We start from the raw sequence: 17475 nt of genomic DNA on the forward strand, positions 1-17475 counted from the left end.
GGTGGTTCTATCCCAATAAAAAACCATAATACATCTATCTCTAAAAAGGTCCGCGGACTTATCCCCATCTCGAGCACAAATCTAGAGCGAAATCTAATTTTTAATTGGCCAACAAGCTGCGGACAAGCGACATTTCATGCTTATCAGCAGTACAACCAGCAATTAATCTCCCTTCGGTCGGGAGGCTCTCTTAGTGGATGCTCTCTTGAAAGGTCTCTTTTGTTGCAGCTTTCGAACGAGAATCTTTGGCTGCTCGAACAGAATTCAGTATGCAGACAACTTTCTTTCGAATGCCTTTTCTTAAAAGCAACTCGAACTTGTTGCCGAGCCTCAGTTTGGAATCAGCACGCGACGCGTTCAGAACCAGAAAACGGATCGGAGTGTGGAGACGGTGATCAAATAAAGCAGTGAAAAAGAATCTTCTTCGGAGGCCGAAAGACTAGAAGACTCTTCTCGTGGTCAAGGATGGTCGAACCCTCGAGTGTCGCTGAAGTGCAAGCATAAACAAACAACAGAACGGAATAACAGCAATCGGTGGAGTCATATTTTTGTTTTTGTGCCTCTTAGAAACAGTGGATATAGGAAGCCTCACTTGCGACAGGTATGTGAATTTGCGGGAACGCCAGGAATGCATCGCTGGGCGAGCACGGACACTTCCCAGTTGTGGTTCTTGGGGTCGTTGTTGCGGTTCTCTGCCGCCTGCCACCGCTTCCCTGCCACCTCTATCCACACTTTGGGCATGCTAAAATTTAATAAGTGTTTTCCTCAAACCGTTTTCCCTGTCGCCTCTTTTTCACGCTTTTTCCGTAGCTCTATTCTTGCTGTTCAATTCTTTGATGCATGGCAAGGGGAGTTGGAGTGGTGGCTAAGACATGCAGTTGGCAGTCGGCTCTTCCCTCTTTGCCCACCAACTTGGCAAATTCTTGCCGCACATTCCACGTATCCATCCCGCTCCCCTGCCGAAAGCCTTTTCCCCACGCGTCGTGTTAACGGTATTGTTTACATTGTTAATAGAACCCACCGAGTTGGTGGCCAGATAAATAAATAATAGACACACAAAAGCTGCAGTCGGAGCCAAAAGTCCACGCTTCAGTGCACTCGTTCTTGCGGAGACAGACGCAAAAGCGATTCACACACAAACGAAAGACTCAGGCAACGAACTGGCCGAAGGCAGTGATTCCTGTGTGTAAATCTTGGTGTAATGACTGCGGTAAAAGAACATCCACAATTTAATTCAGTTCTTGGAAGGCACTCGTACGTAATAAGGCCGGGGTTTATTTATCAAATATCTCTGGCTAGGGAGAACTGAAATAATAATTTGATAACGCGTTCGTGAAATTATCAAAGCGTAAAAGCAACATGAAAATTCATATTGTTTTAACACATTCGTAAGAATGAGGTAACGAACTTTCTGGAGTGCGTGAGGACTGGGGATAAATATATTTACAATTTGTTTTGGATTTGTAGAGGGAAATCTTAAATCTTAATATTAAATCTACCAGAGATGCAGTACTTTCTGTACTTTAAAAGTACATGCCTCAACCGCAAATAAAATACCAACTGTACATGAGTAATCAGTGATTCTAGTTCACTGAAACCCAGGGAAATTAAATAGTGCCCACCAACTTGCGCGGACCAATTAAATCCACAGTCGGCGACAGCAGAAGCTACTTAATTGCTTATTTATTAGTCAAAAGAGAAGACAATATATGGAAACGGCATGCTAATGATGTAAACTAAGCATTTAACTGTTAGAGTGCCACAAGCGGCAAACAAACTAGGGAAAAGTCGCATCTCTGCCCCGCACACTGCGAGAAAAGGGGTGTGCAGGGGAAGATGCTCAACGCAACAACGACAAAACCCAGGCAAACTCGACTTCCTAAGACTAATCAAAGCCGTTACAATGGTCCCACAGCCGCAAAAAACGCACTCTAAGTTTGAAAACCGGGGAAACCAGCAGGGAAAGAGACCAGCAGCGGGGAGATAGAAGGGAGAGAATGTAGGTTGCATTGCCTATAATTACACTGCAGAAAAGGGGGCGTAAGAACGAGAATTATCATACGGACTACAGTACTCAGCCTTGTAACCAAATCCTAACCCCGAATTTTTGTTAAATGTCCCTCTACATGTTTTAAATAATTAAAGCAAATATATCGACGATTAGGAATTAGAAGAGTATTTTGGGGAGCATGTGAACTTAGACAACAACATTTATTGAAACTCTGAGTAAATATGACCGTAAATATATGGAAATATATAGGTAACATTTTATTTTCTGTGTAAAAGTGTTTGGAGTAATCTGCCGCCCCTCAGATGTTGCTGATGCTGTTTTGTATCTTTTGCCTAGGAAATTACCGTTTGATGTTGACAAAAAGCAAAAAGAAGAAGCAGTCGTGGATGAAGAAGGGGAACCAGCTTAGGGTTCACCTGGAAGTTGGAGCTTAGCTTCTGTGTGATTACAGTACCGCTCCTAATGATCATCATTAGATAGCCAAGGGTTTTTCTTACAGCTGCGCCTGTTCTTCGGCTTCTTCTTGCCACTTCTCAGAGCTTGACGTGACGACATGCAATTGCAAACACTATGAGGAGAAAGAAGCAGGCTACAAGAAGCGGTAGAACAACACCAATAATATTTGATAATGCAAAGCGGAAGCCATAGAGCTTGAGTGTAAGACGACATTTTACGTTAGGCAGTCATTAAAGCAAGCCTAAAGAGAATTTGCTAATTGCCTGCAATTGAAAATGTAAGGAGAACACGGCAGATGAAGGAAATCTACCGAGTCCGAAGACAGGAAGATAGGAACATTAGGAAACATACAGCGTTTGATCGAAATCGTAATACTCTGCAGACAAATGATTCGGAAGATTGGGATCACATGACCCAAACTCTAACGTCCCACAATGCTATGGCAAGCCAGGTCTTATTTACTTTTTAAATAGGTCTTCATGATGAGATTGCCCATTTAAGTCCCTATTCGCTTACAGTTGCTTATGGTCTTGACTTCATTTTATAGACTTTTAACAAAGAAAGTTGATATTGATATTGGTATAATTAGTAATACCAGCCCCAGGGGATCATTTAAGTCCTAATTATAAAAACATTTATAGCGCAAAGCTCCCATAGTTCTGTAGATAAGTTCTTCAGCGTATCAAGTGAACTTCCTGGATGCCCTTTGGACATCTATCCCTGCCGCACTGCATTTAGCGATAATCTCGCTGAGCGGGGTGTGCCACAAATCTGATTATCGGGGCCGGGAGCTACAGCACGGCCACCATCTCAAGGTCGAAAAAGTATCTGGTATCTGGAATCTAAGCTCTCCTTTCAAGTGGAGCGCTTGAGCCCGGCCCACAGTTAGCGGAGCCACATTAGCAACATCTGATATGCCGAAAAGCAGCGCAGCTCTTAAGGAGAGCCCCTAGTCCCCGGCCAACAACAAAAGATGGCCCGTACGTAATCTGATATTGAAAACGGTGAGGCAACCAGCTGAAAAAGAGTGCACGTATAAATAAGCAGCGAAAAACCTAACCAACTGAGCCTGGCCATATGAGGAAGGCCTCCACTATCCAAACAGCATCAGTACAATGCACAGAAAACAAATGTATTTATTTCATCTTATGTTTGAGGACGAATTAGATATACGAAAATCTATGGTTATACACGTATTAGATGACTAAGGTTCTACCAAAAACAAATAAGAAGAAGATTACCAATGAAAAGAAAATGTAAGCCCATGAGCTTCTAGCTCCTGCAGGCACATTTTCCGAAACGCATTCCCGGTTTACTTCCCGAAAGAGGTGGAATTTTAAAAGCCATTTATTCCCTGCTAATTAACTTCAGGCTCCTCACGACGACGTGCTGGAGAACAGAGTCGCAGATAAAACATTTTATGGCTCTCTTAGGTGCCTCCCCACCTGCAAAACGCCCTATCCCCGTCGAAAAATCCAGACCCGGGCCACTAAGCCAAAGTCGGGCCTTGGGTTATTTATCAGAACTGTCAGCAGGCCATAAATTCCGACTTTTGTCACTACCATTTATGGCCTAAAGAGGTAACCAATAAAACATACAAATTCGGTTGGCGCAATGCGTTATATAAGCACTCCGTCTGCATCTGATCTAACGGTGCTTGGGGTCTGGGTTCTTTGGGTTCTTTGGTTTCTTTGGGTTTTTGGGCTCTGAGTTCCTTGTTTACAAGACACCTTGACAAATGTGCCCGGAAAGAGGAAAACATTCGCGACGGAAAAACAACACAGGGCAGAAATTTGCATGGCAACTGAAATGGAAATGGGTGGAGTGGGAACCACACGGGCAAGAACAGCGATCGCAACTCCAATGCAGTTTTATGTTGCATTGTCTTACAGCGCTAGAAAGCAGAATAAAAAAGAAAGGAATCACCAATTGTAACAACAGTCAGAACAAGTTTGCCACAAACTCAGTCCGGTCGTTGGCTTTGGCCTAGAGATGAGCGTGTGAGTGAATTATGATCGTGTTTCGCTGCCGTTGAGTGTTTTCAAAACTCTAGGAGTTGTCAGAGGTGTCGAAAAAGTTTTAGATGTTCGCTGCACTTTGCTTACGATTTTATTTTTTGGACACCTTTGGGAGAACTCCACTAATAATAATGATAAATGCACGCTACAATATATGTACATCTGAGGGGGAAATCTTACTCGAGCATTTTACACATGCAAAAAAGAGGCCTTAAGATTTCATCCCTAGCAAAATGCTTTCGGAACTCGCCCTAGGAGCCCAACAATAAGTTGTGGGAACGGTAATGCAAGGCAAGAGAGCACGTTCCGTCTGCCGCATGATTTATGCATTATAAATATAAGGTCTATATTAATCGCAGCCTGTCATGTTGACAATTTTATTACGCTTTTCTGCCCGAATCACGAAGCGATTACCCACCCGCTAAGAGAACCAGAACGGGGCGACATCAATTTGCCACTAAGTACTTAAGGGTATTAGAACTTTCAGTTCATTGTTTGGCGCTATTTCGGAGTGGGTTCGCTGATGGCCTCGGCTTGTGAAAGGTGCTAGCTGGACGACACAAAAACCTTTCCCAGTGGTGCACATTTCTTCTATCCATTGGCCACAGTCGTGCAGTTTGTTCTAGTTTCATTAGAGTGAAGGAGATGTCGGGAGACGACGACCTGACTCGACTTTCACCCGATCCACGTTTAGTTATATATCTTTCTTGCCGGCTGAGGGTCTGGCCTGCATGCATAGGCCGCGGTCTTTACACTCCCAATTAACAAGTCAACTATTACTTCATTCAACTGACCAAAAGAAATTCAATTAAATTTAAGACTAATGGTACGAAAGCGGTTGGTGAATGAGATATCCCATTCTAGGAAAAAAAGAATGTCGGAGGTCGTACGGGTATAATTATTTTTGTGGTAGTTATAGGGTCCTTGGATAAAGAAAAATAAAATACATAATAAAAATTTGTCGGTTAATAACTCAAAAAGTGGTTTCATTTTTTAAATATTTATTTCTTCCTTATATGTATTTTTTTAAGCAATTCCCTCCCGATAAAATACCCTTACTCCATCGTTCTCTCATGCAAAATGTTCTCTCGCATACAATGTTGTGGTTTCCAGGAATCGTGAGTTTACATGACATCTCCGCCTCCGAAACATCCAGCTCCGCCGAGGACCTGTGCGCTCTGAAGCGACTTCCTCCAAGAGCATTTGCACTTCGTTCCGCACAGGCGACGACGACACCTCTTCCCCTTTGATGCACTTTTCTGCCTTCTCATTTAACAACTTCCGCTTGGCCGAGCAACAACTGCACGGCGAGCGAATAAAACACAGAGTTGCGATCTGTGCAATCGCTGATGATGAGGTGCATAAACGACGCCCATTTATTGGGCCCTCGCGGCTCTGGCAACCTCAGATCGCCGATCGCTGGATGGGATGGCAGAGGCGGAGCAGGGGGTAGGAATGGGTGCTCGGGGGCTAGGTCGTCGTTTGACGACCACTAAATGACGGGCATTTGTCTGCAACGAGGGGGATAGGAGGATAGGTACACCTGCTAAAAATTAGTTTCAATCTGTGGATTCAATTCTCGCTATTCAGAAAACGTTTTTTTATTTGAGAAACAACATTTATAAAACGTAGTGTTTAAATAAAATCCTACGGGAATGTACTTTTATGTTTTAAATAATTTTAGGTATACTTATACATAAAGAAAATATACTCCTCTTTTCAATGTTTAGAATGAATTAAACTTAATTCGCTTAAAAAAGATTCGAATGTGTGGTTATCAAACCATTAATATTGCTGGAAAACTGGGAACGAATTATTTAGCTCCTCCTTGTATAATTATTTTTCCGCATATATACATACAGTTGTAAATACTTAATATTTTTCCAGGTGTACTGCCAGCAGAAGTAGTCGCATCAATGGAGTTGGACATGAAAATTGTTCGAACTCCTCCGTTCTCGTTGCTTTTCTTGTACTTGTTGTGTGTTCGCAGCATATTTAATGAGCCACACATGTTGATGGCTCTGACAGTCTGTAAGTCAGGTTTTTCCTTACCTTTTTTACCAGAGTAGCTTGGCATGTGTTTTATGTTGGAATCGTTTCAATGGCTGAGGTATTGCCAAATTTATTTTCTGGCTGTGAAACTGAAGTTGAAGCGTGTTGGCATTTCTTCAATTATGATGACACAAATTTCACTCTATGATGAAGCCGCACACACGAGCTCATATGCAAATGTGGTTATTAAAAGAATTAAAAATTGTTGAGAAAGGAAGGAGAATCACACTGAAATGCAAAACATTAGCCTATATCAATTGAAAGAGTTCTTACCCATTACTCTCGTACTTTTTCTGGAGCTAACAATAAAATAACAAATAGTGAAAATAAATTGTAGGTTTTCTTTGAAAGTTGGAATGTATCCCCAGTAGAATAAACTTGAACAGATCGGCGATCTCGATTTTGCTGACTTGTGTAGTCATGCTCACGTTTCCATTCTCAATGATCGCTTATTGACTCGTACTGACTTCGGTTTCCATTCGTGTTCCGTGTTCTAAGACAATTTGCAAAAGTGAAAACAGGCCCAGATCTGAATCTCGGGCGCAGTATTTCTCCTTCCACCCATACCTCACTTTCCGGAGCTCTGCATTGTTATAAGATTTTCTGCCTGGTCGGGATTTACATAATCCTAAGTGCTAGTTGTGCCCGCCACGACCGCTCGGTGAAAGTTGTTACAAATTATAAGTTTAGAATGCGCCCAAAAATATGCCCAGTAGTCACAAAACGAAGGCCAGGTCCACAGGAGATCCAATGAAAACAGCGCAAAATGTAGCACTCTACTTTGGTTTTGCTTTTCGCCTTTCACAAATCAACGTCCAAATATGGAGGGAGTGCTCCACCGCCTTCCCGAAAAGCCAGATAAATAAATCTGTCAGTGGGGCGTTGCTACTGTGTCAAATGGTCCAGCGGACGGACCAACAAAGTATCTATCAGATGCGAATGCTCAATACCCAATTTTATTGTTGCCGAATCGATGTCACGGCTACAGTTCGACCAGAGCTGTATTTTGGCTCAAGTGGAGAATTTATTGTCAGCCGAGTGGCTTTGTGGCGATTCGGGACAGTCGAACTATTTAATTGGGTTGATTTCTTCGAATGAACATGTGACTCTACTTTGCTAAATAAAGATGTTACTTTCGGGGAGAAACTTGACCTAAACTTATTATTTATTCCTATGTTGATGTGCACTATAAATTATTTTGAAATTTATCTTCATTGAGTTATGTAAAATATTTGAGTTTAATTATTAAATTATTTATCACTTTTACGGGAACAAATCACTTTATTGGGAAATACAACCATACTTATAAATATCTCAATAATAACACACCCGACCTTTAAACAAGTTGTTATATCTATATAACCGGAATTTTGTAATGTGAGATAAAATGTGTAAAAATGTGTGAAATTATGATCAAGTATTGGTATCAATGATAATCATAATTATCTAAACTTCCATGATAATCTTTCGGTGGTGAAATTCTGAAATTGCCTCACACTGCCGTGGATTACTTTTATTTTCAGAGTTTACAATTCTCTGCCGGATTAATCTCCGAAAACCACTGTCGAATATCTTCTATACAAACTCTTCCAACTAGGTTAATGAAACTGAAACCATAAAAACTTTTAATTTCTTCGAAACCCGCGTAAACTGGGTTGATGAAAACAGGCGAACTCTGCCTTGTGATTAACTAATCGAGCAATCGGAGACTTTTAATCTCAACACTTTCGCCTTTAACTCCGGGGGCACTCAAACAAACGACTTGATTAATTTCGTGCAGTGTATGGTCGGGCCAAAATAAAAAGAGTGTATAAATAAAGTTGTCTGGGCGTAATTGCTTGGCCCCATTATATGAGGTTCTTGTGTTGGCCACCTGAGTGGCATTTGCTCCCACAGCCTCGCTTTCTTTTGGTTCGCTTCGGTTCGGTTTTGTCTTTGCTTTTGTAATTACTGTAATTTATTTATGAGGCGACCGGGCTTACACACGTTCTGAATATGGTGGATACCCATAGAATTTCTTGATCGCATCTGCGAGTGCGTGGTTCTCCAGCGGAAATTATGGAATTATGTTGGCCCGGCCCGGCCCCGATGTAAATCGCTTTCGGAAAATCCGTAATTAAGCCGGGGATTTTCACCAACTGCAATTTCAGGCCCTAGGCCAACCTAAGCAAAAGAGAGATTTCGCCTATATTCATTCCGCCAGTGGCGCCTGTAATGCCAGTGTTCTAAGCCTCCACTTTCATGGCCAAGTACGCGAGGCTGGCATGCAAATGAGCCACAAGTGGCTCTCAATTAAAAGCAGAGTCAGCCACAACAAAATAAAAGTCAACTGCAGCTGATTTATTGTGTGAAACTGAAATTCTTTTCGGTGCCTGCCGTTCAGCTTGTTCTCCGACTTCTGTTTTTCGTGCCTCGTGAAAGTTTCTCTAGCACAGATCTCCTGCGGCCCGGCATTCAGATAATGACTTGATTAAAAGTTGTCATGAGAACCAACTGCGACTAAATTGTGCAAGGCCAGAGCGGACCCACCAATCCAGTATGCAAACAGAGCTCCAATTAAGCGAAGAAGCGCTGCGCTTTCGAGACGGGGTTCCTGCAGCGATCAGTCGGGAAATTGCCACAGAGAAGGCTTCTCAGGCTGTATAACACAAATTAAAAGAAGTCGTAGGTTACTCTAGGTACTGGAATCCCTAAAATAGAATTTGGAGAATTTGGGGCCAGCCTATTGAATTATTAATATGAAGTATTTGAAGTGAATAATTGTGAAGTAAATATGAGAAAAATAGTACTACGTTAGGTTGAAAATGTATATAGCCTATTTTACTTCCCATTTTTAAGATACTTATTAGTTTATTCAAGGTAGTTCATGCCTTTTCATGACCATTTATTCTAACTACCAGTTACTTTTGATTTGAGAGCTCAGCTGCCGGATTTGTTTGGCAGAGTATCCCATCTTCCCCATCCTCGAGACCCAGAAAATCTCCCCTGGTCTTTCTAGACTTTTCGTTTGTATTTGCATGCCAGTGAGTTTTCGCTGCTAATCACGTTCTTAATGAAAGTGGCTGCAGCGGCCAGCTCGGAGTGGTCCGTGGACAATATTGTTGTTTGTTGTTAGTTGCAAGTCGTATGTTGTTAGGTGGCTCTTGGCCTGGGGATGGTTCTCGGACATCTCGGGGCCAGAAGTCTGGCAGCCCGGGGGATCTTTCGCTGGCAATGACAGCCATTCGCCCGGCTTTATTTGGTTTCCATGTTTGTTTGGCTTTTTCCCAGTGGTTGCGTTTGCATGCAACTCGCGTCTGGCTGGGTTTCGAGCAGTGCGAAGTGAATACTTGCGGCCAGAACTTTTCTTCTTCAGAGACGACCACACGACCAGTTCGTAGAGCCCCTCTCATTTGAGCTATATTATTTATGACTCGGCTTGGTGTCGCTGAGGCTCTTTGCCTCCGCTGTTTGCGTATTTATTGATGGATTTTGGCAGCATTTGCGTTTGGCCCATTTCCGTGTGAGAATTTATGCCAAGCACTCGAAGTGCAGTGGATAAACAAAGCGATAAAGCTGTGTGAAATTACTGGGGGAATTAGGGGAACAACTGAAAGATCTGTTTCGTGTTCAGGTATTTTTTGACCGGAGCTTAAAGGGGATTGAAGAAGAATAGAAAGTTTGTGGTATTTAGACAACTTCCAGTTCAGAAAATAATCCCTAGATTACAAGAAGTGCTTAACATTAGAAGACATTTAGTTGCAAGCTTGATTAATGTTATATTTAGGTTTTCTATTAAGCTCTTTTAATTAGAGTCTTAAATGATGGGGCCTTCACTTTTAATTCATATGTAACATTGGTTTGGGAATAATCCGCAGAAAAAAAATAGTTGTTCACGGGCAGTACTTGTATACAAATTAATACCAATTCCTTGATGTAGACTTGAACACATTTGCTTCTGCCTGAGCAACTTACCTATATCATCTTACTTGGTCGTCACAATCTCTCACGTTCTCGAAGTAGGTACGCATGTCAATTTAGCTCTCTAAAAGAGTTTATTCAAATGAAGTTGTTTGCCCCGGCAACCTGTTGCATAGCCTTGCCAACATTATCCAACTTCGTACCACTAATGACCAGCACTTACCCTCATCTCCGTCTTTCTCCATATCTTTGCAGCTGTGGAGCGAACAATTCTCCTCTTTTCGCCGCCGCACATCAACATCTATATGGTTCATTAAAAGTGTGGCAGAACTTTGGCACTGGCGACAAGTAACGAGCGACGACTACGACGACCTGTGGCAATGCCCCGGCAAATTGTGCGGGTAATTTCCAGCGCGGTTTAATTCGGTCTAAGTCTGAGCCAAGTGGGCATGCGCACCGTTGGCCGCTGTCATTCGAAAGTTGCCTCTGCGTGACACACATTCGGAGCATTAGAGTCGGACTCCTCGCTCCGGCAGACAAGTTGGAGCGCAGCCCTGCCGCATCTGGGAGATAAAGATACACAGAGGGGGGACTGGCAGCCAGGGGATCATTCCGCTCTGGCCTGGGCCCAAGTCCAAAGTCGGCTCTGTTGCATTATTCATGCTCTTCGGCGGCCAGCACAGCGACGTCGACCACATCCACGTCCACATCCCCATCCACGTCCACGCAACGGGAACGGCATCCACGAGCGAAGATGACGCTGCGCTTAGTCAGCGTATTATCGGCGGCATTACTTCTCCTTTGGCCCGCACAGCTGGATGCATTTATCACACCGAATACAGGTGAGTACGGGCCTAGCGGATAATGTCTGTGAAATGTGAGGCATTGGGTGAGGCGCAGTCCCCACGATCTATGGCCCATCAGCGGAAAACTAGCCGATCAGGTGGAAAATTTCGTATCGAATATTTTGAATTTACTTAAGGTATGATGGTTCATTAAGGAAAAGACAATACCATATAAATGAAACATCCGAGGGAAATATTTTTAGAGTTCCTAAATAAACTAAATTAAGACACCATGGAATAAATACAAATAATATTATGTGGGTAATGTTATATTTTAAAGAATTTATACAGCTTAGAAGTAGGGAATTAAGGAAACTCATTTTATAACTATTTTTACGAGTATGAGCTAAATTAAAGTCATTGTAAAGTTTATATTTTAAACAAATTTAATGTTATACCCGCTAGTCTAAAGTACTTGATTCGTAAGAAGGAATGTAACAGGCAGAATAAATGAGTAACAAATGAGCGCTGAGGTCTCAGGAACTAAAAGCAACAAGTTTTGGACTTGGCATTCAGATTCTAGGTGTTCTGAGGCAGTGCAATTTAGATTCAGCTGTCTAGCTCCCAAATGTTGTACTATTTGTGTGCAATCTGTAGTGTGCAATCTCGGAAACAGCTGACTTTTTGCACGCAAATCTTCTTTGCATTCCTGTAGGCTGAGTAACGTGTATTTTCTTAAAGTCAATCCCGTCAACTATAGCGGTATTTCAAACAGCAACCTGCGATATTTACTTCAATAGAGCCCTTTGTTAAAGAGCCCCTTTTCAGTGACACTTTAGGCACTACACACAAAACTACGGGGTGGCGCAAACTAAAGGTCTTACGCCCACTTGAGCACACGGAGTTGATTCGCTCTTGTTGCCCACCAATTACTATTCCAATCAAAGGGCATGTGGTTACAGCAATTCTGTCTGAATCTGGGGCAGCAGGGGAGTCCTGCGACTGTAAGGATACCCTTTCAGAGCACTGTTTACGAGTCCCAGCAGATGAAACCCGAGGGCAGGGTGACCAACATGCCGGCATCTGGCCTGCGAGCCACTTGTTGTGGCCTCGTATCAGAGCTTCACAAAGGAGGGACGGGGGCCTTTGGTGAAAAATCCATCGGAACCGCAATTTCAGTCAGAAAAGCCCCAAGCCGGAGATCCAAATCCCAAAACTGAACTTGGCGAAGGAATAGCAATTCGACTGTCAAAATGATGTGATCTGAGGCTGTTTGTCACTTTTATTGGAAAGGCTTATTTAAATAGTGGTTAATCATTAAACTTTGATCAGGGGTTGGAAAGGTTTCTTTAATATCACTGCTAAATGGGACTATCAACATTTTGTAAAGACTGTTGTAAAGAATGTTGGTATAAAACTGCATTTGATAATAACAATGCAAGTATTTACTTACTTATTTTTATTACAACACTCCCGTAGGCTGTCACCACAATGGCACGTGGTTCGCGGACAAATCGGTGGTGCCGAGCATGGAGAAGTGCCTGAATTGCCAGTGTAATCGGAAGACGCTGGTGTGTCGGCTGAAGGTCTGTCCCGAAATGCCCATGCCGCCGCCCCGAGGTTGTGTGGTGGTCCAGAAGAAGAGCTCCTGCTGCCCCTATCTTTCCTGCGCCAGATTGGATGCGTTCTACAAGATACCCACCAAGCGACGCATCATCGCGTACCTGGATCACTATGAGAGGGAGTCGATCGATCGGGTGGTCAACGACAACATGCTCCAAAGACGATCGGATGATTCCGACACGGATCTATTCGGTGGGTAAAGGGCATACTTCTGCTGGACACCGTATCTCAAGAACAATTATTTCCTTTGCAGTTTGTGTGAAAAATGGAACTGTCTACAAGTCGGGCTCTGCCATGTCGTCTTCGAACTTGTGCAGCTACTGCTATTGCATAGGTGAGAATATTTAGTTGTCGTACCCAACAGACGTATATAATGTAGCTTACTTTTTTCCGTAACAGGTGGCACCGAGAAGTGTGTGAAGCCGAAGTGCATGCTTCCCGTGGACGGCTGCAAGCCCATATTCGTGGACTCCACTTGCTGTCCCGTGCGATACGACTGCAGTAGCAAGACCTCGGGAAAGTCCTCGCAGGAGGTGCGCTACAGGAAGACCTCGAACAAGCACTTCCAGCGCATGTCGCAGCGCCTTCAGCGCAACCGAGGGTGCACTGTGGGCGCCCAGTTCTACGCGGAGGGTCAGAAGATGCGCTCGGACGCGGACAAGCCCTGCGACATTTGCTTCTGCATCCGGGGAACAAGGCGATGTGCCCCCAAGAAGTGCTCCCCGGCGCTAAAGAATTGTATTCCGGTGGTGCCGAAGGGTCAGTGCTGTCCATCGAGCTACGACTGCGGCAGCCAGCGGGACTACCGCAGGTCGCACAACTCCAGGCAGTTCAATCTGTACAATATGCTCTTTGGCAAGGAGGAACCCGAGGCACAGAACACAGCCCTGATGCCCCAGAACTCTATGGCTGAGAGATATCCACACGATCGTCATCCCACGAGGGCTGCTGCGGGGAGTCCCCTGGAGGCCAGCAGTGAGAAGAGCATTATGGATACACTTCGCGAAGGTCTCGAGTTTATAGATGGCAATAACAACAAAATGCTGGCCAACAATTTGGACCTTGTGGGTATCGGAACCACCCAGGCACCTCCTTCGATGAGAACAGAGTCCAGTGAGGAGGTGAGCAGCACTACGGCCCTGAGTTTTCTGGATCTGCTCTTGGGTCCCAGTACGGAAACCACGGGGCACGAAAAAATTAGGCAGCCCGAATCAACTACAGTTAAGAACACGCTCTCCTGGATGGATATCCTGCTGGGACCAGATGAGGAGGACCTGAGCCCCAAAACTGAAGCGTATTCGGAGACTAGTACCACCCTGAATCAAGCCGCAGAGTTCAGACCTTCAGCAAGTGGCATAAAACGGATTGCAGAGGACTTCGATGAGCAGTTAGACAGTGGAGAAATGGCGGCAGGTGAATTGCCAGCGGAGGCCCAGCAAATCGGTCTGGCGAATGCCGGAATCTGGCCAGCACCAGACACGGAGGTTATGCCGCCTCCAAAGGAGGAACCAAGTCTGTTTAATGCCTTGATGGATGGCCTGTCTGGTATACTCGAAGAACCCCTCAATCAGACCTCTACGAGTACAACCACAACCACTGAGAGACCAACCACGCACGCTCCACCAATGTTTAGACCCTTGCCCAGTGGCAAGCCCCTGCACACCCGAATCAACTCGAAGCTGGCCAATCTCACGGTGACACCGCCCATGTTGGTGGTGACCAGCAAGTATGGTCAGCCGGTGACCATCAGAACGACAGATAAGAGGGTCAACGGGTCAGCCACGACCCCCACCATAGTCAAAGCCACAGAAAAACCAAGTACCACCACAACCCAGCGAACAAAACTAGACACTACCATCAAATCCACTGCGAAGTCAAGCACTACGGTCAAACCCAAGCCGAAGACTACCAGAAGAACAACGATCACACCCAAACCAACAACGCTAAAACCCTCTACTTCGAAAACTTCAACAACAAAGTCCACCACTCCAAAACCCACAACTCCAAGACCCAGCACTCCGAAACCCACCACTCAACGGCCCACCACTACGTCACCACCTTCTTCAAAACCCAAAACCACTACTACCACCACAACAACAACCACTGAGCGAACCACTCTGAAACCGAAATTTAGGCCAAAGCCCAAACCTTTTCTAGCAAGCACCCCGAATCCACTGGAGATCAAAACTAACCCGAGTATTTTGGAAGCCGAACCACTGGACACGAATGGTGAACCCACACTGCCACCCAGTCTTCCGAACTTGAAAATAATACCTTTCCTTCCAACCGACGCCGTGGACACGGTGCCCAAGGAGAAGTATCCGCCCAGCTTCTATCAGCAGAAGGTGGCATCCGATAAAATGGATGTGGTGGGGTACGACACCATTGAGGACTCGGTGGCTCTGTTTTCCCAGTCCCAGCCCGATCAGGCAGCCTACAAGTACAAGTTCAATGTGGAGGTTCCAGCGGTGGAGTCCGCTCCAGAGCCTGTGGTTCATGTTGGTGGGAAATACGAGGGCAGTGCGGCTTACGTTAACTTCGACTTCGATCGTCCGGTGGTGCCGCCCCCTCACAATGGATTCTCTCCACCCACCGAAACGGAGGGAGGATTCATGCCCAAGGAACCACTGGTCATCGATGGGGAGGTTCTCCAGGAGCATGTCACCGCGAGCGGAATCAATGGGCCAGCTGACAGCTTCCATGTCACGCAGCACATTATCGATATCACAACCGCGGGGGCACAGGCAAATGACTCCGCTCCGATAGGTGAGTTTTGGATGATATTAGGGTCTGTTAGTTAGGCACCATTTTCTGTACAGCTTCTTATTCGTTGGTGTTCTATTTTTGATTGGTTCTGTATTTAGATGCAAATTTATCTGGTTTTCCTAGTTTGTTCAGATATGGAGAAAATCATGTGTAGCTCAGTTATACGCATATTTGAATTATTGTTGAACATATAAATAATAATACAAAACGGACTACTAAAACCACTTAAATTGTAAAACCTATTTTGGCTTTGATTTAGCCAATGTCACGAGCGTTAAACGTCTGGCTTACAATAGATAAAAAGATCTGTCTGTATCAGATTCAACAAACGCCCTTGTTTTTTCCATTTTCAGAAATCACCACACCCGATCCTTTCAAGGATGTCATACACACGGAACCGCCGCCCAATCTCGATGAATTAATCGTTGACAAGGCGAACAAGAAGCCGCTTGAAGAGCATATCGAGACCGTCACTTACAGTGTCAGCAATTCAACAGCCTCCTCCACATCCTCATCCACAGCCACACCGACGACGACAACCAAACCAACAACGGAAAAGGAAACCCCCCTGATAGATAAGTATGAAATCAATAAATTAGATAAGCTTTTGGATGAGCTGCTTGGTATGGAGTTGTCCAAACAAGAGGTAGTGAGCAGCACAGTGCCAGCATTCAAGCAGCTGCCAACGGAAAAACCCGCAGCAACAGCAGCAACACCGGCAGCAGCAACAAGCACACCAGCAACAACAGCCACAGGTCGGCCAACAGCGACAACACGTGCTCCGGCCAAAAAGGGAATTGGCAAAACGAAAAACAAACAGTCCAACGGCAATAGACGCAAAGTGCAGAATGCCACGCGACGCCAAAGCACAGCAGCAACCACTAGAGCCCCACCAGCACCATCATCGGCATCATCTGCGCCAACAACCACGGGACAGCCCACAACAACGAAGAGCACTCTGCATCCATTTTTAAACTCCCCGTTCGACAAATTACCCTTCATGGATACCAGCTATGAGGTAAGACCGCACCGATTGCAACCGCAGCAGCAGGCGTTGCAGGCACCGCAGCAACAGCAGCAACATGAGCAGCCGCCGCAGCAATTCCACCATTACCAACATGCAACACGACCGCCGACAACCGTTCCACCGGCTACATCCCCGGAGGATGTCCTTCAGGACTCTGGTTCAGGCATGGTTTCGGGAGAGGGGAACGGAGGAGGAGGAGGACTTCCGGGTGGCGATGATCCCCTCGGTCAGCTGAAACTGGCGGGCTGCAACATTTACGGACGCATGTACCGAGTGGGTCGGATTATCGTGGAGTTATCCAGCCAGTGCCTGGAATGCAAATGCACCGAGGTGGGCGTCAAGTGCGGCCCATTAGACTGTTAATTTAGGCATCCCCCAAGATCGTAATCCCCCGGAGTGTAAAGAGGTTAAGTGTCAGATCGTAGCAATAGATGGTAGCTCGTATGCTAATCCCTAGCTGTAACTAACTAAGGGGTAGTCTAGGCCTAAGTTGTATTATAAAAAATTACACTAATCTCTTTGAGAACAAAGAATAAGGCATACCTATCTTTAGCAAGGCATTTATAACATCCTTAAATTAAGAGTATATTAAGAAGACAAATAAATTAAATACCTATATTACAATACATTAAAACTGGCTTTAACTATGTTTTGGTTAGGGGTTTATTTGAGACAATTATGATAAAACCAACAGTAAAAAGGAATTTCATATATATGCGACCTGAAATATGATAAATAACAAGAATAAAGTTGGTAAAACGTTTATGATTATTTATTGAGTGTCAACCTTGTTTCAAACTAATTTCCAAATAACTAATTGCAAGTCATAAATAGCAC

General features: G+C 44.6%; 1 protein-coding gene across 2 annotated transcripts; it reads left to right on the forward strand.

The window, feature by feature from the left end:
• Positions 1-347: 347 nt before the first annotated feature.
• Positions 348-17255, forward strand: LOC108034255 (proteoglycan 4). 2 transcript variants are annotated; one of them, XM_017109111.3, is made up of 6 exons: positions 348-601; positions 10693-11279; positions 12702-13037; positions 13099-13179; positions 13245-15611; positions 15965-17255. In XM_017109111.3, the coding sequence occupies exons 2-6, from the start codon at positions 11192-11194 to the stop codon at positions 16999-17001; spliced, it is 3909 nt and encodes a 1302-aa protein (XP_016964600.1). In that variant the 5' UTR covers positions 348-601; positions 10693-11191; the 3' UTR covers positions 17002-17255. The 2 variants fall into 2 exon arrangements, with proteins under 2 accessions (XP_016964600.1, XP_050741256.1); XM_050885299.1 differs by lacking the exons at positions 348-601; positions 10693-11279 and adding an exon at positions 12042-12627.
• Positions 17256-17475: the final 220 nt, after the last annotated feature.

The sequence above is a fragment of the Drosophila biarmipes genome, chromosome 2L (assembly GCF_025231255.1).
Source record: "Drosophila biarmipes strain raj3 chromosome 2L, RU_DBia_V1.1, whole genome shotgun sequence".
Taxonomy (NCBI): Eukaryota; Metazoa; Arthropoda; class Insecta; order Diptera; family Drosophilidae; genus Drosophila; species Drosophila biarmipes.

Coding starts and splice junctions, on each gene's coding strand:
- LOC108034255 (XM_017109111.3), top strand. CDS start 11,192: ATGACGCTGCGCTTAGTCAGCGTATTATCGGCGGCATTACTTCTCCTT. Junction 13,180..13,244: donor CAGCTACTGCTATTGCATAG/GTGAGAATATTT, acceptor TTTCCGTAACAG/GTGGCACCGAGAAGTGTGTG. Junction 15,612..15,964: donor AAATGACTCCGCTCCGATAG/GTGAGTTTTGGA, acceptor TTCCATTTTCAG/AAATCACCACACCCGATCCT.